General features: G+C 43.5%; 1 protein-coding gene and 1 long non-coding RNA gene across 3 annotated transcripts in view; one reads left to right on the top strand and one right to left on the bottom strand.

The window, feature by feature from the left end:
- The window catches only part of ARPP21 (cAMP-regulated phosphoprotein, 21kDa), a 163,863-nt gene extending 145,842 nt beyond the window's left edge, over positions 1–18,021 (top strand). For both annotated transcript variants that reach the window (XM_010835537.1, XM_010835535.1), the window contains 2 exons: positions 15,957–16,105; positions 17,260–18,021. In XM_010835537.1, coding sequence (XP_010833839.1) covers positions 15,957–16,105; positions 17,260–17,517 — 407 coding nt within the window. In that variant the 3' untranslated portion in view covers positions 17,518–18,021. The remainder of the gene's footprint in view (positions 1–15,956; positions 16,106–17,259) is intronic.
- LOC104985387 overlaps positions 16,112–25,519 on the bottom strand; it is a 111,000-nt gene continuing 101,592 nt past the window's right edge. The window contains exon 3 of the long non-coding RNA XR_824890.1: positions 16,112–16,251. This is a non-coding gene — a long non-coding RNA (uncharacterized LOC104985387). The remainder of the gene's footprint in view (positions 16,252–25,519) is intronic.

Genomic DNA, 25,519 nt, shown 5'->3' with positions numbered 1-25,519 from the left:
TCCAGGTGCTGCGAACAATGATCATAATCTGAGTTAAGAAATGGACCCTGAGTGAGAGCAGCAGGTGGCCAGGGGGAGCAGAGGAGGGAGCTGCCACTTGGTATTAATATCTCATCTTTGATGTGATGAGAATCCCCTAAAAAAAGATGGAAAGGTACCTCCCTGAACCCAGGATTCCCCCTGCCATCTTCTGCTCTGAGACAGCTTTAGATTAGAACACAAGATGCAGGGAAGCCGGATCTGTTTTTTTTTATTATTATTATTTTATTTTTTAACTTTACAATATTGTATTGGTTTTGCCATATATCAAAATGAATCCGCCACAGGTGGGAACAAAGGGGAGTCTCAGGTTTCTCTGAGTCGTTGCTGATAAACCTGGAGCACAGCTTCTAGACAAAGGACACAGGCACCCTGGCTGTCTTCAAGTTACAGCCTAGAAATCGGTGCTCCGCCAGTGGGTAGAGTCTGGACCCCCAGGCCTTTGCAAATGACGCCCGCCTGGACCCGGGCTCCCCGGCTGTGATGAGCTCACCTCGCCCACTCGCTGCGCACTGTGTACTGAGTTCTGGGCCTGCCTTCACATTCAGAGCTGCTCCTGTTGCTTTCCATTACACTTTCCACAGAAACCCAGGTCAGAAAGGCAGAGTCATCACAACGCCCGTGGTCACGCCCAGGGGGACTGCACTTAAGGACTGTGTCTTGTCTCCTAGGCAATCTGGGGTACGGAAGCCTGAACACTGTCAGCTAGATGGGGCAGTTCCAGGCATTTTTTTGGCATGTGGAGTCCTCCCTAGTAGTATCAACACCCAGTTGGTTCTTCATGTAAGGGACAGTAGTGGGGGAGTGGAAACACTTTCAGTTACACAGCATCATTTGGTGGAGACAGATGCCACCTATCGCAGACACTGCCATGTGTGAGGACGTATGACTTATATCTACTTGGTCTCCATAAAAGCCCTGGGGATTGGAGATTGGTGGTTGTTTTTCAGTTGCTAAGTCATGTCCAACTCTTTGTGACCCCATGTACTACCACACACCAGATTTTCCTGTCTTTCACTATCTCTTGGAGTTTGCTCAAACTCGTATTCATCGAGTCAGTGATGCCATCCAACCATCTCATCTTCTGTTGTCTCCTTCTCCTCCTGCCTTCTATCTTTCCTAGCGTAGATATCTTTTCCAGTGAGCTGGCTCTTTGCATCAGGTGACCAAAGTATTGGAGCTTCAGCTTCAGCATCAGTCCTTCCAATGAATATTCAAGGTTGATTTCCTTTAGGATTGACTGGTTTGATCTCCGTGCTGTCCAAGGGACTCTCAAGTCTTCTCCAACACCACAATCCAAAAGCATCAGTTCTTCATTGCTCAGTCTTCTTTATGGTCCAATTCTCACATCCATACATGACTACTGGAATTAGTAGCACCCAGTTAATAGGCAAGCAAGACACAGCTCAAGAATAATAGAGCCAGTGGGTAGAAGATGCGGCACTCAGCCTCTTGTCTGTCTGATTACGGAGCCTGTGATTTTTCTATTAGGAAACACAAACTCAGATTTAACACCAGAAGGCTAATTTGAAGTCTTATTGAAGTATTCTTTCATACCATTTCATCTTGCTTAATTCCTTTAAATATTTGAGATAATTATGGTGAAATGTATTAAACTGGAGACCAATTTATAGCAGAGCATTTTCTAAGCCAAATGTGCTTGGGAATTCAAGGCTCAGTTAGGGTCACTGTGGAAATAATAAACTAGACCCTCTTTTTTTTTTTCTTTCATTTTCTCCTAAAATATCCTTCGCCCATAGTTATCCATTTGATCTCAGCCATCTGGTGGTGCAGCCGGCAAAGGAAAATGTCAAATTCAACAGAATGAGTAGTACTGCTGGAGCTGAATCATAATTTAACTTTTTTTTCTCTGCCCTACAGGATATTTAAACAGTAATATTACTCAATAATACTTCCTAAGTTATTATCAATTCCCTACAAAACATTGCCATTTCCTCAAAATGGAAAGGCAGGCACGAGGGCCAAGAGTCAAATATTCTGCCCTAATAGCCAATGACATCTACATTCACGAGTTAACATTTACTTAATTGCTGAGGCAGTCATGCTAAGTGCACAGTCTGACACATTATCAGGTGTAAAAAAAAAAAAAAGATAATTTCTGAGGGGAAAAAAAAAACACAGATCTATAAAACCAAGAGACACGACTCTGCTAACATCATTATCCGACTCTCATTTTTAAAATCTTCGTTTGATCAGGTTGGCAGGGTGGTTAGGGGAATACTGCTTGATATGAGGGTGTATTCTGTGTAATTTTTGAAGGGAAGTTGGGGGCTGGATTCTGTTTGCTTCTCCTCTCGTCACATAGCCATTCTCTTCTGACTCCACAAACTGCATCTCTCAGCTTCTTTTGTCCTGTGGCTTCCAGGTGGGTTTTGTCCATGGAAGGCATCAGCAGCAAGAGGGCAGAGGAAGAGAGGTCAGAATCTCTTCAGCCTGGTCTCCCTCCCTGTGCAGGGAGGCTGCTAGGAACACTGGCTCTACCCCAACACCTGCACGCTGAGGGGAGAACGTTCTTTCTGTGGTTAGGCTCTGGGGGTCTCCCTCTCCTGTCTTTCCTTTTTTTTTGCTGCACCAAATCTTCGTTACGGCATGTGGGATCTAGTTCCCTAACCAGGGATCGAACCCAGGCCTTCTGCATTGGGAGCGCGGCATCTTAGCCACTGGACCACCAGGGAAGTCCATCCTGGTGTCTTAACTTGCCTAGTAGTTTGGCAATGCTCTTTATTAATATCTCTTCAGGTGAATCAGTGCAGTGGAATTCTGTTGCCTGCCAGGATCCTGAGTTGGGGGTGGGGGGTGCTGGGGAGAGATTAGTAGAAGACCCCTGACTTAGTTCTGATCCTTGTCGGCTATGTGTCCCTAAACAATCTAGGGATCCCTTGTGCTTTACTTTCATCTTCTGTAAAGTGAGTCATAATGGCACTGCTCCTCAAGTGTTTAACTCAGTGATGTACAAGCCAAAAGGTTATTATAAGTAAGCTTGGAGGAAGAAAGGGGAATGAATGCTTGTTCTCCTGGTTTGAGTTCATGCGAACGAGGCCTATACTAACTCAGCATATGACCTCCTGAAAACGTTGCCTGTTGATAAATAACTGCTCCTTTGTGTGTGTGTGTTTAGGCGCCAAGCTGTGTCCAACTCTTTGCGACCCCATAGACTGCAACATGCCAGCCCTCCCTGTCCCTTACCACCTCCCAGAGTTTGTTCCACTGAACCACTCATTTCTATGTCTAAACATCAGGATGCAGTCAGGCTGAGAGTTTCCAAAGAGATGGTTTGATTCCTATCTTTTGCAAATCATGATATAGTCCCTGAATCTCCAGATTTTGTTCTTCTTTCTCCATAATGCCCTACCTTGGGTTATCATACTGGAAACAAGCTTGGTGAACCCCAGGTCACATGCACAAGGCATATTCTCCAAGTGCTTAGTAATCACATGGTAAGAGCAACGAGCCAGCGTTTGTGTGTCAAAAATACGCCTAGCAGCCCAGTCTGTCATATTTGGAGGAAGCACTATAGCATATATATGCCAGCAAAGGGACTGACAGCAGAATGAGATTTAATCCCCAACTCATGAGAAATTCTGTGTGCAATCCTGTGCCTTCTTAGCCCTCAGCACCCCCAGCTTCATCGCCCTGAGCTGGCTGGGCCAGGAGGTCTCCAGGTACATTGTTCCCACTCAAGGTGAACAATTTCAGACTTGCAGTAGGGAGGAGGGAGGGCAGGGCAAGAGAGAATTTTTTGTTTTTTATGTGTACCATTTTTAAAGTCTTTTTTTTTTTTTTTTGACTTTTTTACAGCTTCTTTCGTTTGGGCTGCATCAGGTCTAGCTGCATTGTGCGGGATCTTTCTTTGTGGTGCACTGGCTCTCTGGTTGTGTCACGTCGGCTCCAGAGCACACAGGCTCAGTCGTTGAGGTGCACGGGCTTAGTTTCTTGGAGGCAGGTGGGCTCTCAGTTCCCAGACAAGGGATCGATCCCATGTCCCCTGCAGTGCAAGGTGGATTCTTAACCATGGGGACCAGAGGAGTCCCTGTTTTCAAAGTCCTGATTGAATTTGTTACAATACTGCTTCTGTTTTCTATTTTGGTGGTTTGGCTGCAAGGCATGTGGGATCTTAGGTCCCTAACTAGGGAGGGAACCTGTACCTCCCACACTGGAAAGTGAAGTCTTAACCACTGGAACACCAGGCAAGTCCCTAAGAAGAGATTTAGAAAAGCAAGGAATCCCAGATATGTGCTGTAGGAGGGCAAGTAGGTGAGGGCCAGCGTTCTCGTTGGCTTTTTTTTTTTTAAGGCCAAGTGACAATCAAGACATACAAGCAAGCCCACAGTATGTCCCAAAGACACAGGGCTTCAGAAATCTGATTTGTTTTCCCAGATGCCTGGCCAAGTGCTAGCAGACCAGTTTGAGCATACCAGACAGTGTCTGAGGGTTTTTCTTCCCTTCCCACTCCCTTTTTCAGCTCCTTTCCATATCTCCTCCTTATTTAGGCCCCTCCCTGCACCTGTCCCAACACAGGTAAAACTGGAAGCTGCGATGTGCCCACATGACTTGCTGCTGGAAGGAACTTTTTCCAGAGGCAAAAGGGACAAGAAAAAACAGTTGGCATCTGGTCAGCTTTGTCTTTGTTCTGCTGTGATGGTGATCCGTTGCTTTTCTTTGGCCATCCCTCAAGCATGGGCAGGGCTGGGGCATTCTGTTCTGAGTGTATTGCTGCTTTTTTTCCCCCATACTGTGTAACACGCAGAATCCTAATTCATTGATCAGGGATCAAGCCCAGACTCCCTGCTTTGGAAGGTGAAGTCTTAGCCGTTAAGTCTTAATCACTGGGCAGCCAGGGAAGTCCTGCTTCCTCATTCTTTTTCTTCAGGTCTCTGTTTGTGGGCTTATTTTCTGTCAAGTGGCATTGTAAGATTCCTTTAGGGCAAATACAGTGAGGGTGGTTTTTCGTCAACATCACTGATAAATGTTCTTGAGGCACTGAATGCAGAATACCAGGCTAGACCCAGATGTATAAGAAACGCTTCCTTTTCCAAGGATGAGCATGGGCAGGGCAGTCACACGTCTTGGTCACAGCTAGGTGCTTGGTCTCTGGGATGTTTCTTACAAGAGGGATCTTGGTCTATCCTAAAACCCCTTGAGAAGAGGATGGTCCCAGATTTACAGATAAGGAAAATGAAGTCAGAGAGGAGAGATGTCCCCCTCCGCCCCCCGCACAAGGTGTGATGTGTCAGATCCCATCAGCCACAATATGAAAGGAAAAGTAAGAGGCTTAAACGGTAAGAATTCAAAGCAGAAGTATTCATTGAAAGGGCTTCTCTGCTGGCTCAGTGGTAAAGAACCCACCTGCCGAAGCAGGAGACCTAGGTTTGATCCCTGGCTCGGGAAGATCCCCTGGAGAAGGAAATGGCCACCCACTCCAGTATTCTTGCCTGGGAAATCCCATGGCGGAGGAACCTGGTAGACTACTGTCCATGGAGTCATAAAAGAGCTGGACACGACTTAATGACTGAATTCATTGAAAACCAAGGTCCAGCAGTGATCTTCAAAGTGTGGTCCCCAGACCAGCAGCATCAGCAGCCCCCTGGGAACTTGTCAAGATGGCACATCCCAAGGCCCAACCCAAACCTGCCAAATCAAAACCTCTGGAGGTTGGAGCCCAGCAATCTGTGTTTTAACATGGTCATTTTAACCAAGTGATTCCAGAGACAGGAGAATGTTGAGAACCATTGTCAGGGGAAGCAGGGCAGGGAAGCAGGTGCTCAGAGATGGAGATGTGATGAGGAGCAGGACTGAGTGGCAGACTTTGAGAATTCAAGGCTTTGAGAAGGGACTGCAAGGTGGACCCGGTTTAGCTCACTCTCAGCGCAACCTGGTGTGCTGCCAAAGATAGAGCGTGAGGCCTCAACTGGTTCTCTTAGACCCGGAGTGTCGGCATCATCTCGTTACAGTGAATTCAGCAGGCAGCAAAGGGTGTGACTGTCAATACAGCTCGTGTTCTATTTGGGTGCTTGTAAGCTTCCCTGGTGGCTCAGACGGTAAAGAATATGCCTGCAATGCAGGAGACCTGGGTTCGATCCCTGAGTTGGGAGGAGCCCCTGGAGGAGAGCATGGCAACCCACTCCAGTATTGTTGCCTGGAGAATCCTGATGGACAGAGGAGCCTGGAAGGCTGCAGTCCATGGGGTTGCAAAGCGTTGGACATGACTAACAACTAAGCACAGCACAAAGAATCTAACCACGATGAAACTCTAGCAGGCCTTGGGCAGAAGACCATTCATCCTTCATATTTATTTTTACTTTAATTATTGTGAAATGGGAGGTGATTGTGGACCATATCCTGCAGCTCCAGCTAAAAAGATAAGCACATTTGTATTTGCATGGAGAAGCTTGTATATTTCTAACTGTTGTCTCAACCAGATAAAAGCAATAATTTTAAATAACAGTTCCCCGCATGGTGAGATTAAAGACTGTTCTTATTGCTGTTAACAAGGATAATCATGAGTTGATTAGGTAGATGAACAGAAACTATCTCGTTCTTGTTGCTTGGACTTGTGACATCATCTGTTGCCCAGCAGCTTCACTTTGGGGCCATCTGTTGGAAAACTGATAGAAACACAAAGGATTCAAAATTAATGTTCCCTGAACCCTATGATGAGCATTTCCTTTCAAATGTTTATCCCCAGATTTTCTCCTTAGAAAATATTAGTTATGGGTACAAAACCATTTATACCAGGTTCAGTTGTGGGATTTTTGTTTTCGAGTTACCCATTATGTAATTTAGAATCAATCACTCATTTGTTGTAATAAAATGTATGCAAGTTGACCTTTAAACTTTTTTGGCATCTTGAAATTGAAATTGGACTGATGTTGTCTACCTGGACCTCAAGGAAAAATCAGGAGAAACTAAATCCCAAATCATTAGAGCTTGGCCTTCTGCATATATATGTTCAAAGGATGTGTATCCATGATGTACCAGAAAACATCATGCTGGTACTTCTTTCAGTTTCTTCAAAGCCAGTGTATATCCCAGTGGACATCCACTGCACACAGCGTACTCCACAGTCCAGTGTATTGTGCAGTCTAGCCCAGGGTCCAGTCCAGTGTACAGTATCCTGTACAGTACAGTGTCTAGTCCAGGCCAGTGTACAAGGACACAGCTGGACAATCTGGTATATGGGCGAATGCACATCTGGCACACAGCTAGACACATCTGGTGCACAACTGGACACAGCCAGCACATATCTGACACTTTGGTATATGGTCAAATGCACAGCTGGACACATCTGGACAGCTGGCATAGTCAAATGCACATCTGGATACATCCAGTGTACAGTCCAGTGTCCAGTCCTATATACACCAGTGTATATCTAGTATACAGTCCAGTATACACTCCAGTGTACATCCAGTGTACAGCTCAGTCCAGTATACACCAGTGTACATCTACTAGTCTAGTATACACTCCAGTGTACATCCAGTGTCCAGCCCAGTCCAATATACACCAGTGTATATCTAGTATACAGTCCAGTATACACTCCAGTCCCATATACACCAGTGTACATCTAGTATACAGTTTAGTATACACGCCAGTGTACACTCCAGTGTACGTCCAGTATACACTCCAGTGTATATCCAGTGTATGTCCAGTGTCTCTGCGCCTGTCTTCTCCATGTCCATAAAAATCCTATGAATGGCTCTTACAGTCATTCTTTCTTACAAGAGTAAAGCATAGTCAATAGGTTCAAAGAAGGAAGGATAAAAGAGGCAAAACCTAAGTAAACTGAAAATCAGATCGACACTGGATTCAGGTCAGTGGTGTGCCAGAGCTCTCTTATTTTGGCCCACATGAGCAACATCCAAAACATCAGGAATTTTGCCAGCTGATTGTTAAGCCCTTTGTAGCCTGAAATTGGTGGGGATAGTTAATCAGGGAAATCAGTGAGCACTACAAATCAGGGCTTTTGTTTATCAGAGTCTGGGTTCCAGTGGACAACTGACATTTGTGGTTAGGGCACAGTAAGTCCAGGCTAGTGACATCCAACAGGTGACATCGCTAAAACTCTTGGCTGCCAGTATCTGGCCGTTCATGTCCTAAGTATCTCCCTGGTGTGTCCCTTCTCTCTCATCCTGCATGTCTGCCTTAGTATCTGTCTTTATCGTCTCTGGCCTAGATTACTGCTGTTGCCTCCCAGCAGACTCTACCACTGGAACAATATTACTGCTAAATCTACCACTAGAGGGACTTCCCTGGCGGTCCAGTGGGTAAGACTCTGCGCTCCCACTGCAGGAGGCATCGGTTCCATCCCTGGTCGAGGAACTGAGATCCCAAATGCTGGGATCTACCACTAGAATAAAGTTTAGGTAAGAACCCTGCCAGTCTGCAACTGAAGAAGGTAGTTATCTTTGACTATTGGGGAAAATAATATATAACACTTTCTTATATAAACAGGGTACTTTTGATTAACTATAAAGTAGGTGGGGTTTTTCTTTCTGTTTTGATGTAGGGTTCTACAGATTGAATCTATGACCATAGAACTTATATTCAGAATAGTTGACCGGGGCTAGCTTACAACCTGTAGCTATGCGAGAGTGACAGTAATAGAATCACTGTGGGGTTGACCCCACTTCTGACCTCATGATCATCCTGTTCTGGCCAGCTGATCGAAAGCAATTTGTCAATGGGAACACCCCCCCAGAGGGAATGCTCCCATGGGCCATGATTAAACCCACCTTTGTCTTCGCTCTACCCTGAGTTTAGTCTGTGGAGAGAACCCCTCTAAGCTGCTTCAGCACCAATTTGCGTTCACCCAGCCTGGTGTAAGCATGCCCATAATTAACACTGGTAGATGTGCAGAAATGCAAGAACGCCACGTTTTCTAAGCCACGCAGCCTCATTAAGCAAGTAAAACGTTTGTGAATCTCCTGCAGGTTTTCTCCCTCTGGGTTGTGGAGGTTCTCTGGCTGTCAGCACAGCACTCTGGGCCAGGAAAGTTCAGAGAATTACTTCAATAATATGACAGCCTCGTCCATTTAAAATGGAATTCAGTGCCAGCTCCCCTCAGAGGCATTCATTGAAATTCTGTGCATGAGCTGTTCCTGTAGTCACTTAACAATGTCTCTCATGTTTGCCCTTATTTGGGGGGAAAAAAAAGAAAGAAAGAAAACTAGCTTTGTAGTTGCGATAACATGGATCCGGATGGTCTAATTACAATGAAGAGGCCCCAAGCTTGCAGTAATAGGATGGTTCATCTGATGTGTACGGACAGCCCCGGGAAAATGACCCATGCGTGGACATTCTCGGGGGACACTAAAGAGGCTTCTAAGAATTACACTCTGTGCAGCAAGCAAGCTAATGAGCTAAAGAGAAAGTAGGAAGGAAAACCACTGCTTCAGGAAGTATAGTTCCACTTACGGCTGGTGACAGCGTCCCCAAAGTTCATTAGGATGGACTGGGCTTCCCTGGGATGGGTGTGGCCTCCCTCGCTCATTCTGCATCTTGTTCCTAAGGAATGAAAACCACTGGATAATAAATGGCGAGGAAGAGAAAGAGGACAGAGACGGAGATGGCTGGTAAATCAGATGAAGGCAGACACTTACACAAAGATGAAAGACGTCAAAATGAACTTCAACAGCAAAAAAAAAAGACAGTTTTTTTTATACCCCTCTTTTTTCATTTTTTGGACAGTTTTATGATATTTTACTTCACATATAAGAACAGTATCTTCTTATGATGTCCAGAGAAGATATTTTTATCCTGTATCTTAATCTTTGGACATGTTTGAGAAAAAAAAAGTCTTCGGATCCAGTCTATACTGCTTTTTTCTTTTAAAAGTTCTACATGGGGTTTTAGGGCACATAAATTGGGAAGTTGACATAAAGGCAAAATGCTTCAAAAGATACACGCCTTGCTTTATCAAAGGTGACCCCACTTAACCTTCACTGTCACATCAGGGAGTCATCACCTGGGAGAAGAAGCAAGACAGTGTCTGCAAAGGCCAGGGGAATCAAGAGAACTGTGTGCCCCTGGACCCCGAGGGAGGCCCAGTGCCAGTGGGACTGTCAAGGGCACCTTCCACTCTACCTGAGGTGGGCACCGGGCATCCAGTACCCCAGACCTACTCCTCTGAAGCATAAGGAGGTGGTCCTCTTTCAGGAAACCAGAGAGATATCATGATCCCGTAGGACACATCTGTTCTCTCCACTCATGGCTAGCCACCTTGAACATCAAGGTGGTTCACATAGATGAAGCCAGAAGGGACCCCTGTCTTAAAAAGTGCCCTTCTAATGAAAGAAAACTTGGGAACAAATCCATAGTGTTCATAGAATTAGAACAATCATGAGAGCAGCCTCTAAACTCCCAAAGTACAGCCACCTCTGAGTGGCTGTAAAACAGGAGACCCAGGTTCAATCCCTGGGCTGGGAAGATCTCCTAGAGAAGGGACAGGCTACCCACTCCAGTATTCTTGCCTAGAGAACTCCATGGACAGAGGAGCCTGGCGGGCTACAGCCCACAGGGTCACAAAGAGTCGGACACGACTGAGCGACTAACACTTTTCATCTGACATCCTAGAGTTTCTGTGTATCTTCTCTTACCAACTTTCAAATACTATAGATACTTTTTATTTCCAAAGGTCACGTGACTTTCTTAGCCACAGCTAGCTGCCTGATACAGTCAAGCAACAGAACTGATGTTATATTTAATGAGCAAATAAGTATTTTTTAATGCTTTTTTTTTTCTTTTTTTTCTAAAATATTTATTTGGCCGAGCCGGGTCTTAGCTGTGGCATGTGGGACCTAATTCCCTGACCAGGAATTGAACTCTGGCCCCCTGCACTGGGAGTGGGGAGACTTAGCCACTGGACTACCAGGGAAGTCCCAAGTTATTTTATCTTATATTTTGAGAGCATTTTGAGAAAACAATCCAAAGTAAATGTACAGAATCTTCGAAGATTGTGAGGAGAGGCGTTCTTTGAAAAGGACCTAGTAAATGAAAACTGTAGTTTCCACTGATTAGGAACTAATGAAGTAAATGAAGGGACTAGAATCCATTTGACTCACACCCCCCCACCCCAGCTCCAACCTGACCACCTGTCTGGTATCCTGTTGTCTGAGTGACCGATCTTTTAAATCATTATTGAGTGGTCTGAGTTGATTTTGTCAGGCCAATTATGCTTTACCTTTGATTTTTCTTTCTTTGATACCAGCAAGACCATGTTCAACAGACTGTGGATCATAACTCTCATCATCTTAATGGTTTTAACTATTGAGAAAACAATGCAGTGAATGGCCATTGAGTAGCCGCCAGGCTAAGGAAGTTATGTTAATATATGAGAGTTGGAAGAATGTGCAATGAATAGTACTACAATTTAGGGAGCAAAAACAGGGATGCTCAAGCCAGAAAACCTCAACCTAAATTCTAGCTTTCCTTCCTACTAGCACTCTGACCCTGACAAATGTCTGGGTCATAGTTGTGTCTTTCGTAAAAGGAGTTTAATAGCACTGACTACCTCCCAGGATTGTTGTGACAATAAAGTGTAAGTGCTTAATTTACTGCCTGAATCAGAGTAAGCGATCAAACCAATATAGCTAATTAGCTAGTTCTGATGGAGAATCTTTAAAGAAGAAGAAAAAGTAAAAGAATCCATAGGAAACCAAGGAACAGAACCAGGCAGATATTATTAATAGAAAGTGGTATGTGGGATGCATGAACTGTAAAAATTTAGCAAAGGGAGAAGCCAGTCCTGGATAAACATTTTTCTTTTTCATATTCTTCACCAGCTATGTCACAGCTGAACTACTGTAATTCCATCTCAAAACCATGTACGAAGAACAGAATTGGAATTCAGAACCAGCTACCCTGGTTCCTTAGAAGCCTATGTGTGTTGGTTCACCCAAGAGAAGTCAGGTTTTACTTTTACAGATTCTTAACTTTAGTCATTTGAAAAGACATTGTACCACATTAAGAATACTTAAACACAATAGGAAAATTGCACTACTTAGGTGGCTTGGGAAGGTGTTGAGAACTGTGTAGCTTCTTACTTTGCTCTGTAGATGCTGAGTTGGCCAAGAAGTTCATTCTGTAAGACGGTACAGGAAAACTCAAACGAACTTTCTGGCCAACCCAATATTTGCCCAATATTTGTAGTTAAGATACACCCTCCTCACCTTCAACCTTCATAACCAACAACAGCCAGGGAATCAAACACCTAAAAACACAGGTCATGACTTTGTCATTCATTCATTTCCAAAATGTTGGCTCCATAGCAATGTATGTACAAATAAGAGTTAAAATAGCATGTGTATCAATCATGCAAGTTTTAATTCCTAAATTGTAATTCCAATTTACATTCTGATTTTTCATAAATACACTACATCAAGCAGAATGTTTCCTTGACAGAATATTAATGAATTACCCTTGGACTACAAAGAGTATTCAAGAACTGCCATATTTTAGTCAAAACAATGTTAAATTTCAAATCTGTAAGATCCAGACATTTTACATGTTATACCTCCTCAATCTTAGCAGAGGGGTATTCTTTTACTGGTCAGGAGGCATTTGTCCATTCCTGACCTTTTTACCTTCAGAAAATAAATGACGCATGTGACATGAAAATTGAATTAACCTCGACTGAAAAAGGAATAATACAAATAGCTAATGTCTTTACGATCGCCTTAGCAAGCCTCCAGGGCAGCTACTGTTGCTGTTTCTGTTTTGTACGATGCATTCTATCTGGCTAATCCTCAATAAATATGAAAAACAGATCATTTCACAGCTAAGAACTGACAAACGGGAACAGGCCTCTCATTTGAGAAGACGAGATAAGCAGGCTGCCACCATCTTCGCCTTCGGGCGAGCTGTGTCCCGGGCAGACCCTGTTAGTTCACTGAGGTCACTGCTATCAGATTTCTGTTTGTCTATTCCTAGACTGGAGCTCAGATTCACATTCCACGCAGCCTCCTGTCTCAAGGACCTTTCTGCCGCCTACCTTCTGTAGCATCACTTAGAGCAGTGGGGCCCTCCGATTAAACCATTCCAGGTGTGACTTTCTTGCCTGGAGAGCGAACTGAGAAATGAATGGGGTTCATGAATATAAATTGGACTTTCCTTAACTTTTCATTTAGAAATTGTATGGCGTGATTCGCTCCCCACATAAATCTTTATTTGCCTTAAGTGTGTTGACTCTGGGAATCCTGGTGCAGAGCTGGTAGCCCATTGCTATGCGTGACTGGATGTTGAAGTTTACAAATCAGGCAGAAGTGGCTTGGGGAGGGCGACACCACGGCAGTGTCCCCACACCCATGGGCTCAGCGAAGATGAACTGCATCCCCCTCCCACCACAGCCCGGGCCCGCACCTTTACTGGGATGAGGCCACCCAACCTCCTCATTCCTTTTCTCTCCTTGAATATTATGTGATAGCTACTTCCTCTTCCTACCAAGACATTCTGTTTTCTGTATGTCTTAGCAGCTCTATTATCATCCAACTGATTTTTCCCTTCACCCCAATTTTGGTTTATAGAGCTGATGTAATAAATGAGTCTTTCATAGGCCATCTTGATTTATTTTTGAACAGATGCTGTGAAACAGAGTCATTCTGAAGATGACTCGGGACAGGCTGGAAGGATTCAATAAGCAAATGTATCCTCTTTAGACGTGAGGCCACCCGACCTCTCCTGCCCTCTCCCCTCCCCTTCTTCCCTCTCCTTTCTGTTTCCATCATAGCCATGTGTATCCTGCAGTAGTACCCCCGAGACCAACAGGGGTTCACCCTAAGATCCAAGTATAAACCAGATTTTTTCAAAAGACATTTCTCTCATTTTCAACCTGTACTTTGACTGTTCAGCCAGAAATAAGCACCATTACACAGACCTGAAGATGTGCTCACGTTGCTTGCTCTTTGCTATAGAAACAGGACATGGTAAGGAGGCTGTGATCATGAATTTTCTACAGTCATGCCAAGTTTTTTTTTTTTAACATATATAACAACAATCCTTGCTACAGTGAATTTGATATGGCTGGTAGTAATGCCCTAGTAATAATAAAACAGCAACAGAATTTTTTTTTTCAGGGCCAATGGGTACAAGAATAAAAGGGGGAAATCCTAGAGAACAGATTTTTGCAATGAATGTTAAAAGAAATTTCTCCCTGCATATGAGGCATTGTGGGAGGTAGGGAGGACCGTGGCGTGGCCTTAAGTCACATTTCTTGTTCCCAAGTCTGATGATTTCTCCATATTGTATAAATTTCAAACACTTTGCCTTATTTATAAACCTCTGGGCTGAGGTTATTGAGATCCAGTAGACCTGCAGAGCACATGTAAGGGAGGCTTTGACTGTGTACCCATGAACTCAGAATAACTGGAGGATAGGTGGCCATGACCCTTAATTACATTCTTAGTATGTGGTGTCTATACTAGAATTTAAAATAACCTAGTAAGTAAAACCACTATTAAAATGGAGTAAGGAGAGTGATGTGAACATTTTTAAAAATGGGGCACAGAAAAGAAGGTCAGAGGATGGTTTCCAGGTTACGCCCTGGCTCCACTCACAGATGGGTGCAGGCACCGTCCCAGCCTCCTGACCCGGCTCGTCCCCGAGTTTGCTCTCTCGAGTGTTTCTGACTTCGCTTCATTTTCATCTCATTTGATGAACAGAGCTGATCTCTTAACTTAGTGGCTGTTTACAAGATACACTTCCACAGTATTTCTAAGGTGAATGAAAACATTTTTGGCCGAACACAGGATTGCCAAGTATTGTCTATTGTAAAGACGCTAATGTAATTTCATCCTTTCTCAATTGAAACTCTCACATACACTCAAAAGAAAGGCTATTTATGAACAGTGGGCACTGATTAGGAATTTTTTACCCTTTGTTTCAATTTTTTAAATCTGATTGTAAAACTTAGTGTTCGCATCAAGAAAATGTAAAGCCTGTCTCCCAGAGAACCGTATTAAGACAGCAGTTGGCCTGGTTTCAGTACGATTAATAACAGGAGCTCTGGAAGGACCTTATTTTATAGCATGAAGGGAATCTGTTTTATTTCTCTATCACATGTCATCTTCACCAACATCATAACTTTCTTTCCAAAATTTATAAGAATAGTTGACAGCCTTGCTTTAAGAATGCATTTTAAACCACATCTTGTAGTAGGGGTTAAAATCATTAGAATAAATTCTGGTCCCCTTAAAAAAGAAAGAAAAGAAGCCCTACCAACTGGCCCACCCGGAAGGACACCAGCAGATACATTCTTTAAATTTTGTATTCTGTATAATCTATGATATATACATGGTCTCTTATGGGAGTGTTTTGCCAGAACGTTCTCTCGGGGGCGAGTGGTGGAACAGAATAAAAGTGTGACATACCTGCTGTTGTTGCCTTTGTCTGAGTCAACAAATACTGAATTAGGTCGAGTTGTGAGTCTTCTTGGGCACTAGGGCATGGAAAATAGAACGTGTCCCAAGTTAAGAGGCTGTTTGGTGATCTCTCTGTGAAGTGAGGTAGTGCAGGAAAGTCAGAGGGTGAGAAAATGAGTCAATTTAATAAAGAAAAACTTGATACTTTGTGACTTCTCCAAGAATCATTGAAACCAAAGCAAAAGACAGATCTGAAAGGTATAATTTACAGCAGTCAACCAACATCAGTAGAGGTTCCCATCTTTGTGTCATGAAGAATGTACCACTACCACAACACTAACCCTTGGATGGAAATATCAGTGAATTTTTTGGAGTCATACCCTCATCCACTCTTGAGAAGCAAAACATGCATAGTTAGGAAATAAGCATTCCTAATACAGAGTGAAAGGTCTTCAGGTTGGCTGGTGAAGAAGTTCTCTTACTCCATGCAATTTCATCTTCGTTCTCCTCGGTACAACCAGTTCAAAAGATGTTTCCTCTTTGCAGGTTACCAGCCAGTCTTGTCTGGTCAGCAGGGGTTCCAAGGCCTCATGGGGGTGCAGCAGCCACCTCAGAGTCAGGGCGTGATGAGCAGCCAGCAGGGAACTCCAGTGCAGAGCGTGATGGTCTCCTACCCAACCGTGTCTAATTACCAGGTGCGTGTCTGGAGCTTGGGAAACAGTGCTTTGAAAGCAGAACTTGCCGAAGTACAGGCTGTGGGTGTGTCCCCGTCTCAGATGGTTGGCTAGGTGGTAGGGGGTGCTAGGTGCCGTCGTGTTGATGATTTTGAGTCAAGATTACACTAGACAAATAGAAAACAGAAAATGTACATTTCTATAACACAAATGGCTTTTGAATGCCCTTCTAAGTCTGGTTCCATATAAACTTTCTATTCAGGAAGGAAAATTCTTTCAAGTTCTGTTCATGAAGACCTCTAGACATTCTGTTGAAATGGTACTTAATGAGAGACAGTCCTCGTGACAAATTTTTGTTTGTTTTGATCACAGCCAAAGAAACTTCATTTCACCACAAATTTAACTTATAAAGCTTTTTAAATGGCATCTCAGATTGATCTAAAGGGTATTTATTGGACCTGACAGTTGCATTTTCCAGACTAAACTCACATTGAGTATTTAAAGTGTCACACCCCCTTCTGTAATGTATATTCTGAAATCACTGAGAGGGAAAGTGAAGGGTTGGTGAAGTATGTTAATCATTCAGCTTAGCTGCACCAAGGACCTCTGGCCCTAGAGACCCTCTCCTCAGTCTTCCTGCCTTGACCATCCTTGTTCACGTTGCACCGGTCTCTACTGCCAACTCAATATGAAATGTTCTTGAAAGTTGCAAGTTGAGAGTAAGGTAGGTTCGTAGGACAAGAGCCTCTGTTATTATCAGTGGCTCCAGGCCACTTTGCATAAAACCAGAATGGGAGTGTGGCTTTCCAAAACAGAGAGAAATCCAGAGAGGGGGGGTGGTCCACACGGCAGTCCCTGGAGAGCCAGGAAAGGGGAAGGAAAGAGGCTCAAAGCTAACACTTTCTGAGCATTTACTTCTCACCAGACACGGCCCAAGTGCTGTTGCATCCTCCGGAGGCTCGATTTCAGGGGCCACTTTGAAGGAGGTGTCATTATGCATGTGGAATCAGAAAATCAGGGCGGTTAAATGGTTTGCCCAGTGTGAAACAGCTGATAAAAGGCAGAGCTGGGGCTCCAATCCCAAAGTGTGACTGTTTTTGATGACACGACCGTAGCTTGCGGGACACCCCGGAAGGCTCTCCTCATACAGGGACGTGTCTTGTGTCTCCACACAGGTGCCAATGACCCAGGGTTCTCAAGGACTGCCCCAGCAGTCATACCAACAGCCACTCATGCTACCTACCCAGGCCGGCCAAGGCTCCCTCCCAGCCGCCGGGATGCCCGTGTACTGTAACGTCACACCGCCGACCCCTCAGAACAACCTTAGGCTGGTGGGCCCGCCCTGCCCCTCCAGCACTGTCCCCGTGGTGTCGGCCAGCTGCAGGACCAACTGTGCCAGCATGAGCAACGCCGGATGGCAGGTCAAGTTCTGAGCGCTCCGGCTGTGGCCCGTGTCTTCCGACACTACCGTGGCCCTTTGCGGGAGGAGGAGCCAGGTGGGCAAACTTGCTGAGGACTTAAGTATTCACTCCACACCCAAATGACTGCTGCTGGTATTCTGTAAAAAAAAAAAGACTAATCCACACGTTAGCTGGTTAATGGTGCATATTTCCATCATGTCCGCTAGGTATGCCTTTCTAGCTTAGCTAGTGACATGAATTCATCAAGGTAAGATTTTCTCCTACCACTGAATACCACTGTGTAGACGATACTATCCCTAATTTGGATTCTTAGTTTTGTACTTTGTGTTGAGTTTGTGATGCTAAGAAGTATTTAAAAAAAATTATATACTGCAATCACATTGTACCAAAGCTGTAATGGAAAAGAAAAGAATCGATGAATGGAAGGAATAATTTATATACACAATAGAGTTTTCTTTTTTTAATGGATATATACTGTATTGTAGTGTTTAATCGAAATAAAACTATTTGACCTTATGGAGGAAGGTCATGTTTTTACCACCAGTTTCTTTCACTCTCTGTTCCCCTGTGTGTTGGCTTGTGTTGCTTTTATCCCCTTCAAGCACTACTTTATAAATAATTCACAGAAAAGATATTCTGGGTGTTTGTAGATGAACTGGTATCACACTAGTAGGCAAACACGGCACCAACTGCAGTTTCTTGTCGTGAATACCACAGGGCTGGCTCCTGGAAATAAATGGCATGTGGCATATCCACTCATTGAACATACATTTTTGAAACGCACACACCTGGCCTTTAGTTTAGGCCCACTGAATGCGTGTAGCTGTACTTCACCAGCTGGGAAAATCCGCGAACAGCAGCTCTATACCAAATCCTGTGCTAAACCCTGTGCCAGCTCCATTCAGATTCCGTCCACCACCTGGGAAACAAGGAATCTTTGCTTAGAGGGAAATTAAAAGAGGCACAATCTAGGACTTCCCTGCGTGGCCCAGTGGTTGAGAACCCACCTGCCAATGCAGGGAACACAAGTTCAGTCCCTGGTCCAGGAGGATGCCACATGCCAGGGGGCAACTGAACCCGTGTGCCACAGCTACTGAGCCTGCACGCCCTGGAGCCCGTGTGCCGGAAGAGAAGCCACCACAGTGAGAAACCTGCTCTCCGCAACGAGAGAAAGCCTGTGCTCAGCAACGAAGACCCAACACACTCAGAAAGAAAGAAAAGAAACCAGCCCAGTCTAACTTCACCCATTATGTTGGGTCACATAGTGAAAAGTACCACATGTATTGACAGTAAGTCAGAAACTCAAAGGTGCTGATGCTTGTCCTAATGATTTAAAACAAGGCAAAATAAAGCAAGCATTTGGTTACCAAGATGCAAAACAGTCACACACACACACACAAAAACATCGAAAAGGCTGTTCCTGTATAATCTCAAAATGTTTACCTCCCTGTGGATTCTGCAGGTAAGACCATTTATGACAACCTTTGAAAAGTAACATCTGAGTATCATCTCTGGCCCTTCCAGGGGGTATTTAATGAGAGAATAAAACCCCACAGCTTTCACTTCACTATAGACGTACAATGACTAACAGTTCTGTTAACTCTATACCTAAAAAACACTTGCCAGTGAGAAGGATTTGGAAAGTATGTATGGGTAATTCCCATTATTTTTCACATTACCACATTCTGTATATTAGATTTTTTCATGTCCATGTCCTTTAGCTGGAGATGGAGTTAGGCAGCCAGATGCAAACCACCTTCCAGATTGAGTTCAGTCGCTCAGTTGTGTCCGACTCCTTCTGACCCCATGAACCGCAGCACGCCAGGCCTCCCTGTCCATCGCCAACTCCCGGACTCCACCCAAACCCGTGTCCATTGAGTCGGTGATTACTGCTCCTTAATTTTACATTAATTTTCCTTTAAAAGGGAATTTCACACATACCATCATCACCTTCATTCCTCGTGAAGTCTGTTCCATTTCCCCACTTCTCAGTCTACTGACTTCATCATAAGTAAACCAGAACTATGACAAATGTTCTAAGAAAAAGGGATGTTGCATTTTTAAATTGAGCCATTAAACCAATAGGTTGAGTAGCTTTTAAACCAAGAGCTGCTCTGAGAAGAAGCAAACTGTTCGCCAAATTAGTATTTTCCCCTAATGGAAGGAGGCAGCTGACCAATATGGACTCATTTTTGAAATACATTTTCCATGGAGCCCTGTGACCCTGGCAGTGATCCCAAACCCAAGGATCCAAATATAGGCTGAATGTTTTTTTTTTTTTTTCCATACTATTCTGAGAAATTTGAAGCACTTCTTTAATGAGTCTTAGAATTACTGAGCCTTCTTTCCCATGGATTTGAAGCCTACATCATGCTAAGTGTAAAGACAGATAGATCTTTGTTGTTGTTGGCCATTCTTTTCCAAATGTTTCACTCTCATATTTAGACATTTGACTTTTATTGCATAGCAAATCCCTTTACTTACTGTTTATAGCTGAGCCATCTTCCTTCCTTTCACTAAATGCTTGTATCCAGTATTACTTTATTCCTAATATCACGTTAAACTTACTTTACATTTGAATATTCGAGATGGCTGCGTAGGGAGACAGTTTTATTAGTGAAGCACTTCCAGAATTTAATTTACTGTCAGGAGAACATTCAATTGTTTTCACATTGATTAAAATTGTATTACAATCACATTTGGAAATTATATATATGTCTATAAACTTATATAGATACATATGTAAATAAATATACAGTCATCTCTGATGATTCTCCATGTGAAAGTAAAAGAGAACACAACTGACTCATGCATTCATTTATTCAGCAAACTTTTACTGCATACTTGATTATATCCTAATTAGTGACACAATTCCAAGTAAGACTACAAATACATTTCATGCCCACAGATTTACTCTTGTAAGTTTTTTCATACATTTGGTTATCCTGTGATGGTTAGAACTGAATGTTCTAACTAGGATACCAATGAATTTCAGCCATTTTATTGTTTTAATATCATTCCCCAGCACGTGGAGTAGGATAAGACCGTGTGTTACATAACATTATGGAAATGGAATTATGTAATTAATTATAAATATAGCTGGAGGCTAAGTCATAAATCACAAAACAAAACAGCTGGGGTAGGGACGTGCCTGGTGGTCCACTGGTTAGGACGCTGCACTTCCACCACAGGGAGCATGGGTTCAATCCCTGGTGGGGGAAGTAAGATCACCCGTGCCGCGTGCTGCAGCCAAAATACAGGGGGAAAGTGGAGTGCATATGAGCCAGAGCAGCTTCTCGAGAAGAAGGACAAAGCAGGCACAACCGGGAAGGAGAGTGGCAGCAGAAACAGCTTTTGCCGTCAAAGTAAGTGAGTGCTTGGACTCAGCCTCCACTTTTGCCGTCAAAGTAAGTGAGCGCTTGGACTCAGCCTCCACTTTTGCCATCAAAGTAAGTGAGTGCTTGGACTCAGCCTCCACTTTTGCCGGCGGTTGGCACGGGAGGCCGCTTCCATGCGCCTGTCCCCCAGCTGCCTGTATTCTGCATACACGGGCACATCCAGGACAGAGGGGCATGCCCACCCTCACCAGCACCGGGGTGCCCTCATGGGCAAACTCATCATTCCCAGGCCAAAAACAATCAAAGAACTGCACATACCTCACCCTAAAGGTGGAGTCCAACCACATCTTGCACACTTTAAAATCCAAGCAATATCTTACAACAGTTTTTCTAAAACATTTTCTTTCCATAGAAGACTTTTTCCTTGGGATATTTATAGTTGTTAGATTAAACCTGACTGTTCCCAGGACAATTATAATTGGAAGAAAAGGTTAATGAAGGCCAAATAATCTTTTAAAAAGCTATCTGATTTCTGGAAACCTTTATGATATAACAGGGAAGCATAATTTGCATATTTTCTCAAACATATTTGAACGAAATGTCCTCTTCACAGAATATATCAAGAGACTAATATTATGAGGTACATATATTTTTAATTATATTAAGGCATCTGAAACCAAGAGTACAAACACGGTTATTTTATTTCTATAGATACCATATTAGACTATTATAAAAGGTAAATGTAATAATACTACAACCTCACTTCCAGCTGTGACATCTTTGGGTAACTGCCCCTGGAGTGCATTATTTACTCCTTGAACACATGAGCTGAAAGGTAAGCCTTGGCACCAATATTTCTGGACTTTTCAATTCTTAATATTAAAGGACTTCATATTTCTATTTATGTCTAACATGGTAGTAACAGTCATACAGCTATGTAGATATAGTTATTCCAAATGATCTTTCAGATCTCTATGTGAGTGTAAAAGAGAACAAGACTGATTTATGCATCCAAGCATTGATGCCTTCTTATTCATTTCAAGACCTTGTACCACAGTCTGTGGAGCCTGTGCCTTTAGGAACTTTGTGAGTTTTCAGAATAAATTATACCAAATAACTAACTAAAAATATAGGAAGCTAGTCATAGGTCTTTTATTTTAAATATAAGACACATTAAAATGGGATTCTGGAGAAGGAACGGGTGGCTTCTGGCTGTGGTTTTATGAGGCTTTTGACCAGGGCCCTGTTGAACAGATGGAATTTGAGCCTGCAAACTTTAGTGTGGGTGAGCCCCAGCCTAGCCAGGAGAAATGCCTAGGGAGAGAAAAAGGAAGAAAAAGATGAACTACAGTAAGTCCCCTACAGACAAATAAGTTCTGTTCTAAGAGTGCATTCGTAAGTCTAAATTGTTTGTAAGGCCAACAGTTAGCTTAGGTCCCCAACTAACACAATCAGCTATATAGTAGTGTACTGTAATAGGTTTATACTACTTTTCACACAAATGACACACACACAAAAAAATAAATAAATAAACATTTTTAATCTTACAGTCCAGTATCTTGAAAAGTACAGCAGTGTAGTACAAAAGCTGGCATACAGGGGCTGGTATCAAGTGAACAGGCAAGAAGTTACCGACGGGAGGAGGGAGAGCAGGTGGGAGATGGCAGAGCGGAAGGACTGTCAGCAACAGAAGATGGAGAGCAGACTGCAATTTCACTCATGCCTGATGTTGATGGCATGGGTTCTGGCTCCTTGCTAGAACCAGAAGCACATTCACATCTCTGAAAGTTCACAACTTGAAGGTTTGCGTGTTGGGGACTTCCTGTATAGGTTGGCTGGAGTGGGAGGTGAAGCACAGAAGAAAAGGAGAGACTGAATAATGGGAAATTGACAGAGGGCCTGGCTGGGGTGATCTTGAAAGCAGGTCAAGAATTAACAGGCAACCAGAGGCTCCTGAAGATTTGGGAATGACAAGTCATGTGATCTCAGCCATGGTTCATAAAGAAGCATGGGCCTCAGCAAGTGGTATGGATGAGACTTGAAAAGGATCTTCCTTCAGAAACCAGAGATGAACACAGTAATAGTGATGATCGGGTGCTGAGCAACAGTGAGCATCAGCATTGTTGGGCTCAGTCAGAAATGAGTCCTAGATCTTAAGTCTTAGCAATTCTGTTTTTATGGGCAGCAAAGCTTTAGTGCTACGTATTTCCTTCTTCCCTCATGGACAGAAGCTTCTGTACCTAAGTGCACTGTCTTAAGCTGCATCACAAGGCACAGTTCCTACAACCTTTTAAGGTAAATGAGACTGAAGAGAAAACTGAAACAGCACAGGGGGGCTGCCAAGTCTCCATCACGATGTATCTTGTATCAACCGCCAATATGCAGCAACAACAGATATCAACTGCCTAGTCGCTCTTGTTAAAAGACAAAACAGAATAAAACTGGTGAGACATTTATCCATTCTGGCTCACAAAACAGTGTTTGTTTTTTTTTCTGTACTTTGCCGGATGCCACTTCTTCTATACAGGACCAAAAATATTTGCTTCCTCCCCTATTATTCTGTCTAAAACCCTCTTTACTGAGAAAGCTGTTTTCATTAGGGCTTTGACATTATTTTCCAGTAGTCCTCAGCTGTAGTGTCTGTTTTAAGTTCAAGTTGCCTTCTGTGAAGTTTTGCAACCTCCAATCTTCTCCTTCCAAAGTAGATTTACCCCTATTACATGTCATCAGTGGCAAGAGCTTTTCACTCCTGGAACTGGGCTCTCTGTTGCTCCCAGCATTGTGCACACGTTGACGGGGAGAGGCATCTGATACTATTCTTCCATGGAGGAAAATCACCTCCTGATTGATGTCCTAACAGAGAACCGGGTCATCTACTGGGCACGAGGCTGCTTCTGCTCAGACAATAATAACCAGCCCCCTGACTGCAGATGTGCAGTGAGTGCTTTGACATTCAAGTTTATTATTTGATTTGTTTTGTTTCACTGCTTTATTCCATATTCCTCTCACTGTTGTTACAGGAGGAGAGGAAGTCAGATACTGAGCAAACAGGAGGAGACGTAAATCTGAAGAGGGGTGAGCCTTGAACCCGGGATTTGATGAACAGTCAAGGAGCAAACACATCAGGCATTCATGATAATGTGTATACCGCTGATGCACTGGTCAGACTGATTGGGCTAGATAGCATCCTGTTGGAAAAGAGTTGCTTTTTGAATGTTCAAGACCTCACTTCTTCAGAGTCTGGTGCAAACAGGGGATGGCGGGGGTGGCGGCGGGGGGGTGCTCATGTGGGGGTAGAGAAGAAGAGGACACAGAATATAGAGGTCCTGGAATTAAAAATAGGAGAGCTTATTGTGAACTTTGATGGGGAAGGTTGGCCATGTTGTGCAGCATGTGGGATCTTAGTTCCCCAACTAGGGATCAAACCCACACCCCTTGCACTGGAAGCAAAGAGTTTAAACCAGTGGGCAACCAGGGAAGTCCCTATTGTGAGGTTTTGAATCATGTTTCTTGTTAAGAGATCCAACATCCCCATAGGAATGGTCGAATAAAACAGATCTGGTTAAATGTGGGGATGACATAGGGCCTTACTGCTCCCTCTGTACCCCAGAGGGTTTTATTGTGTTAACAGCTTGGAAACCACTGCTGTTTGTGTTGCCATAATGCTATCATAAGACTCCCACCTTCTTCTAATTGGATTTCTTTGCATACAGAGTTTGCAGCTGCTTCTCCTGGGTTCTCCAGCAAGTAAGTCAGTAGGCACTGCTGTCTGTGCACAGATGTCATCTCCCTTTTACATCAAATACCTCAGCTCACTGGAGAAGCAAATGGCAACCCACTCCAGTATTCTTGGCTGGACAATCCCATGGACGGAGGAGCCTGGCAGGCTACAGTCCATGGGGTCGCAAGAGTCGGACATGACTAAGCACAAACACACCCTTCTATTACAGGGTGATTGGAAGAAACATCAAGTATATAGTGCCATCTGAATCATATATATCTGTCCCATGAATTGTTTCTAAGCTTATTGAAAACAGAAAAAAAATTTTTTTAAGAAATAAGACAATCACCTATCTTTTTCAAGTGCTTAAAATTTGTCTACAAGGAGGAGGCCACACTTTCCAATGAAACTCAAGAGCCAATTTCATCCTTTTCAAAAGAGAGAGGAGTTACTTAAAGTGCTTAATGGTAATGTAATAGAGAGCAATGGCCTGAGACTGAAAAATGCAGCAATTTGAATTGGACATTAAGAAAAATTTCACTGGAAGCAAGGGCAATTATACAATGAAATAATTTCCTAAGGGAGAAACAGTGAGACGCTGTTAAAAAGAGTTGTTTAAAAGAGTAGATTAAAAAAAAAAAAAACAAAAACACTTGCAGCTGAGGCTGCTGGAAGATGGTTTTATGATTTATTGCTTTACTGTGGCCACACGCCATCCTCTCTGGAGATTTCTCAGGCTCAGCTAGCTTACCTTCCATTAATGAAGGATCTGCACGGTGCCCAAGGACTATGATGTCTGTATTCTGTTTTTTATGCAAAAATGTAGACTTGTAAATGGAATATCCATGAAAGAGGCAAGGAGAACCTAGAAGGCTCTAGTTGTTCAAAATCCACTCTGTGTCAGCATCCTAGGGTATTTTACACACACACACACACACACACACACGTGTATAAG

The sequence above is a fragment of the Bison bison genome, unplaced genomic scaffold (genome assembly GCF_000754665.1).
Source record: "Bison bison bison isolate TAMUID 2011002044 unplaced genomic scaffold, Bison_UMD1.0 scf7180017864043, whole genome shotgun sequence".
NCBI lineage: Eukaryota > Metazoa > Chordata > Mammalia > Artiodactyla > Bovidae > Bison > Bison bison.
This window is presented reverse-complemented; position numbering and strand designations above follow the sequence as displayed.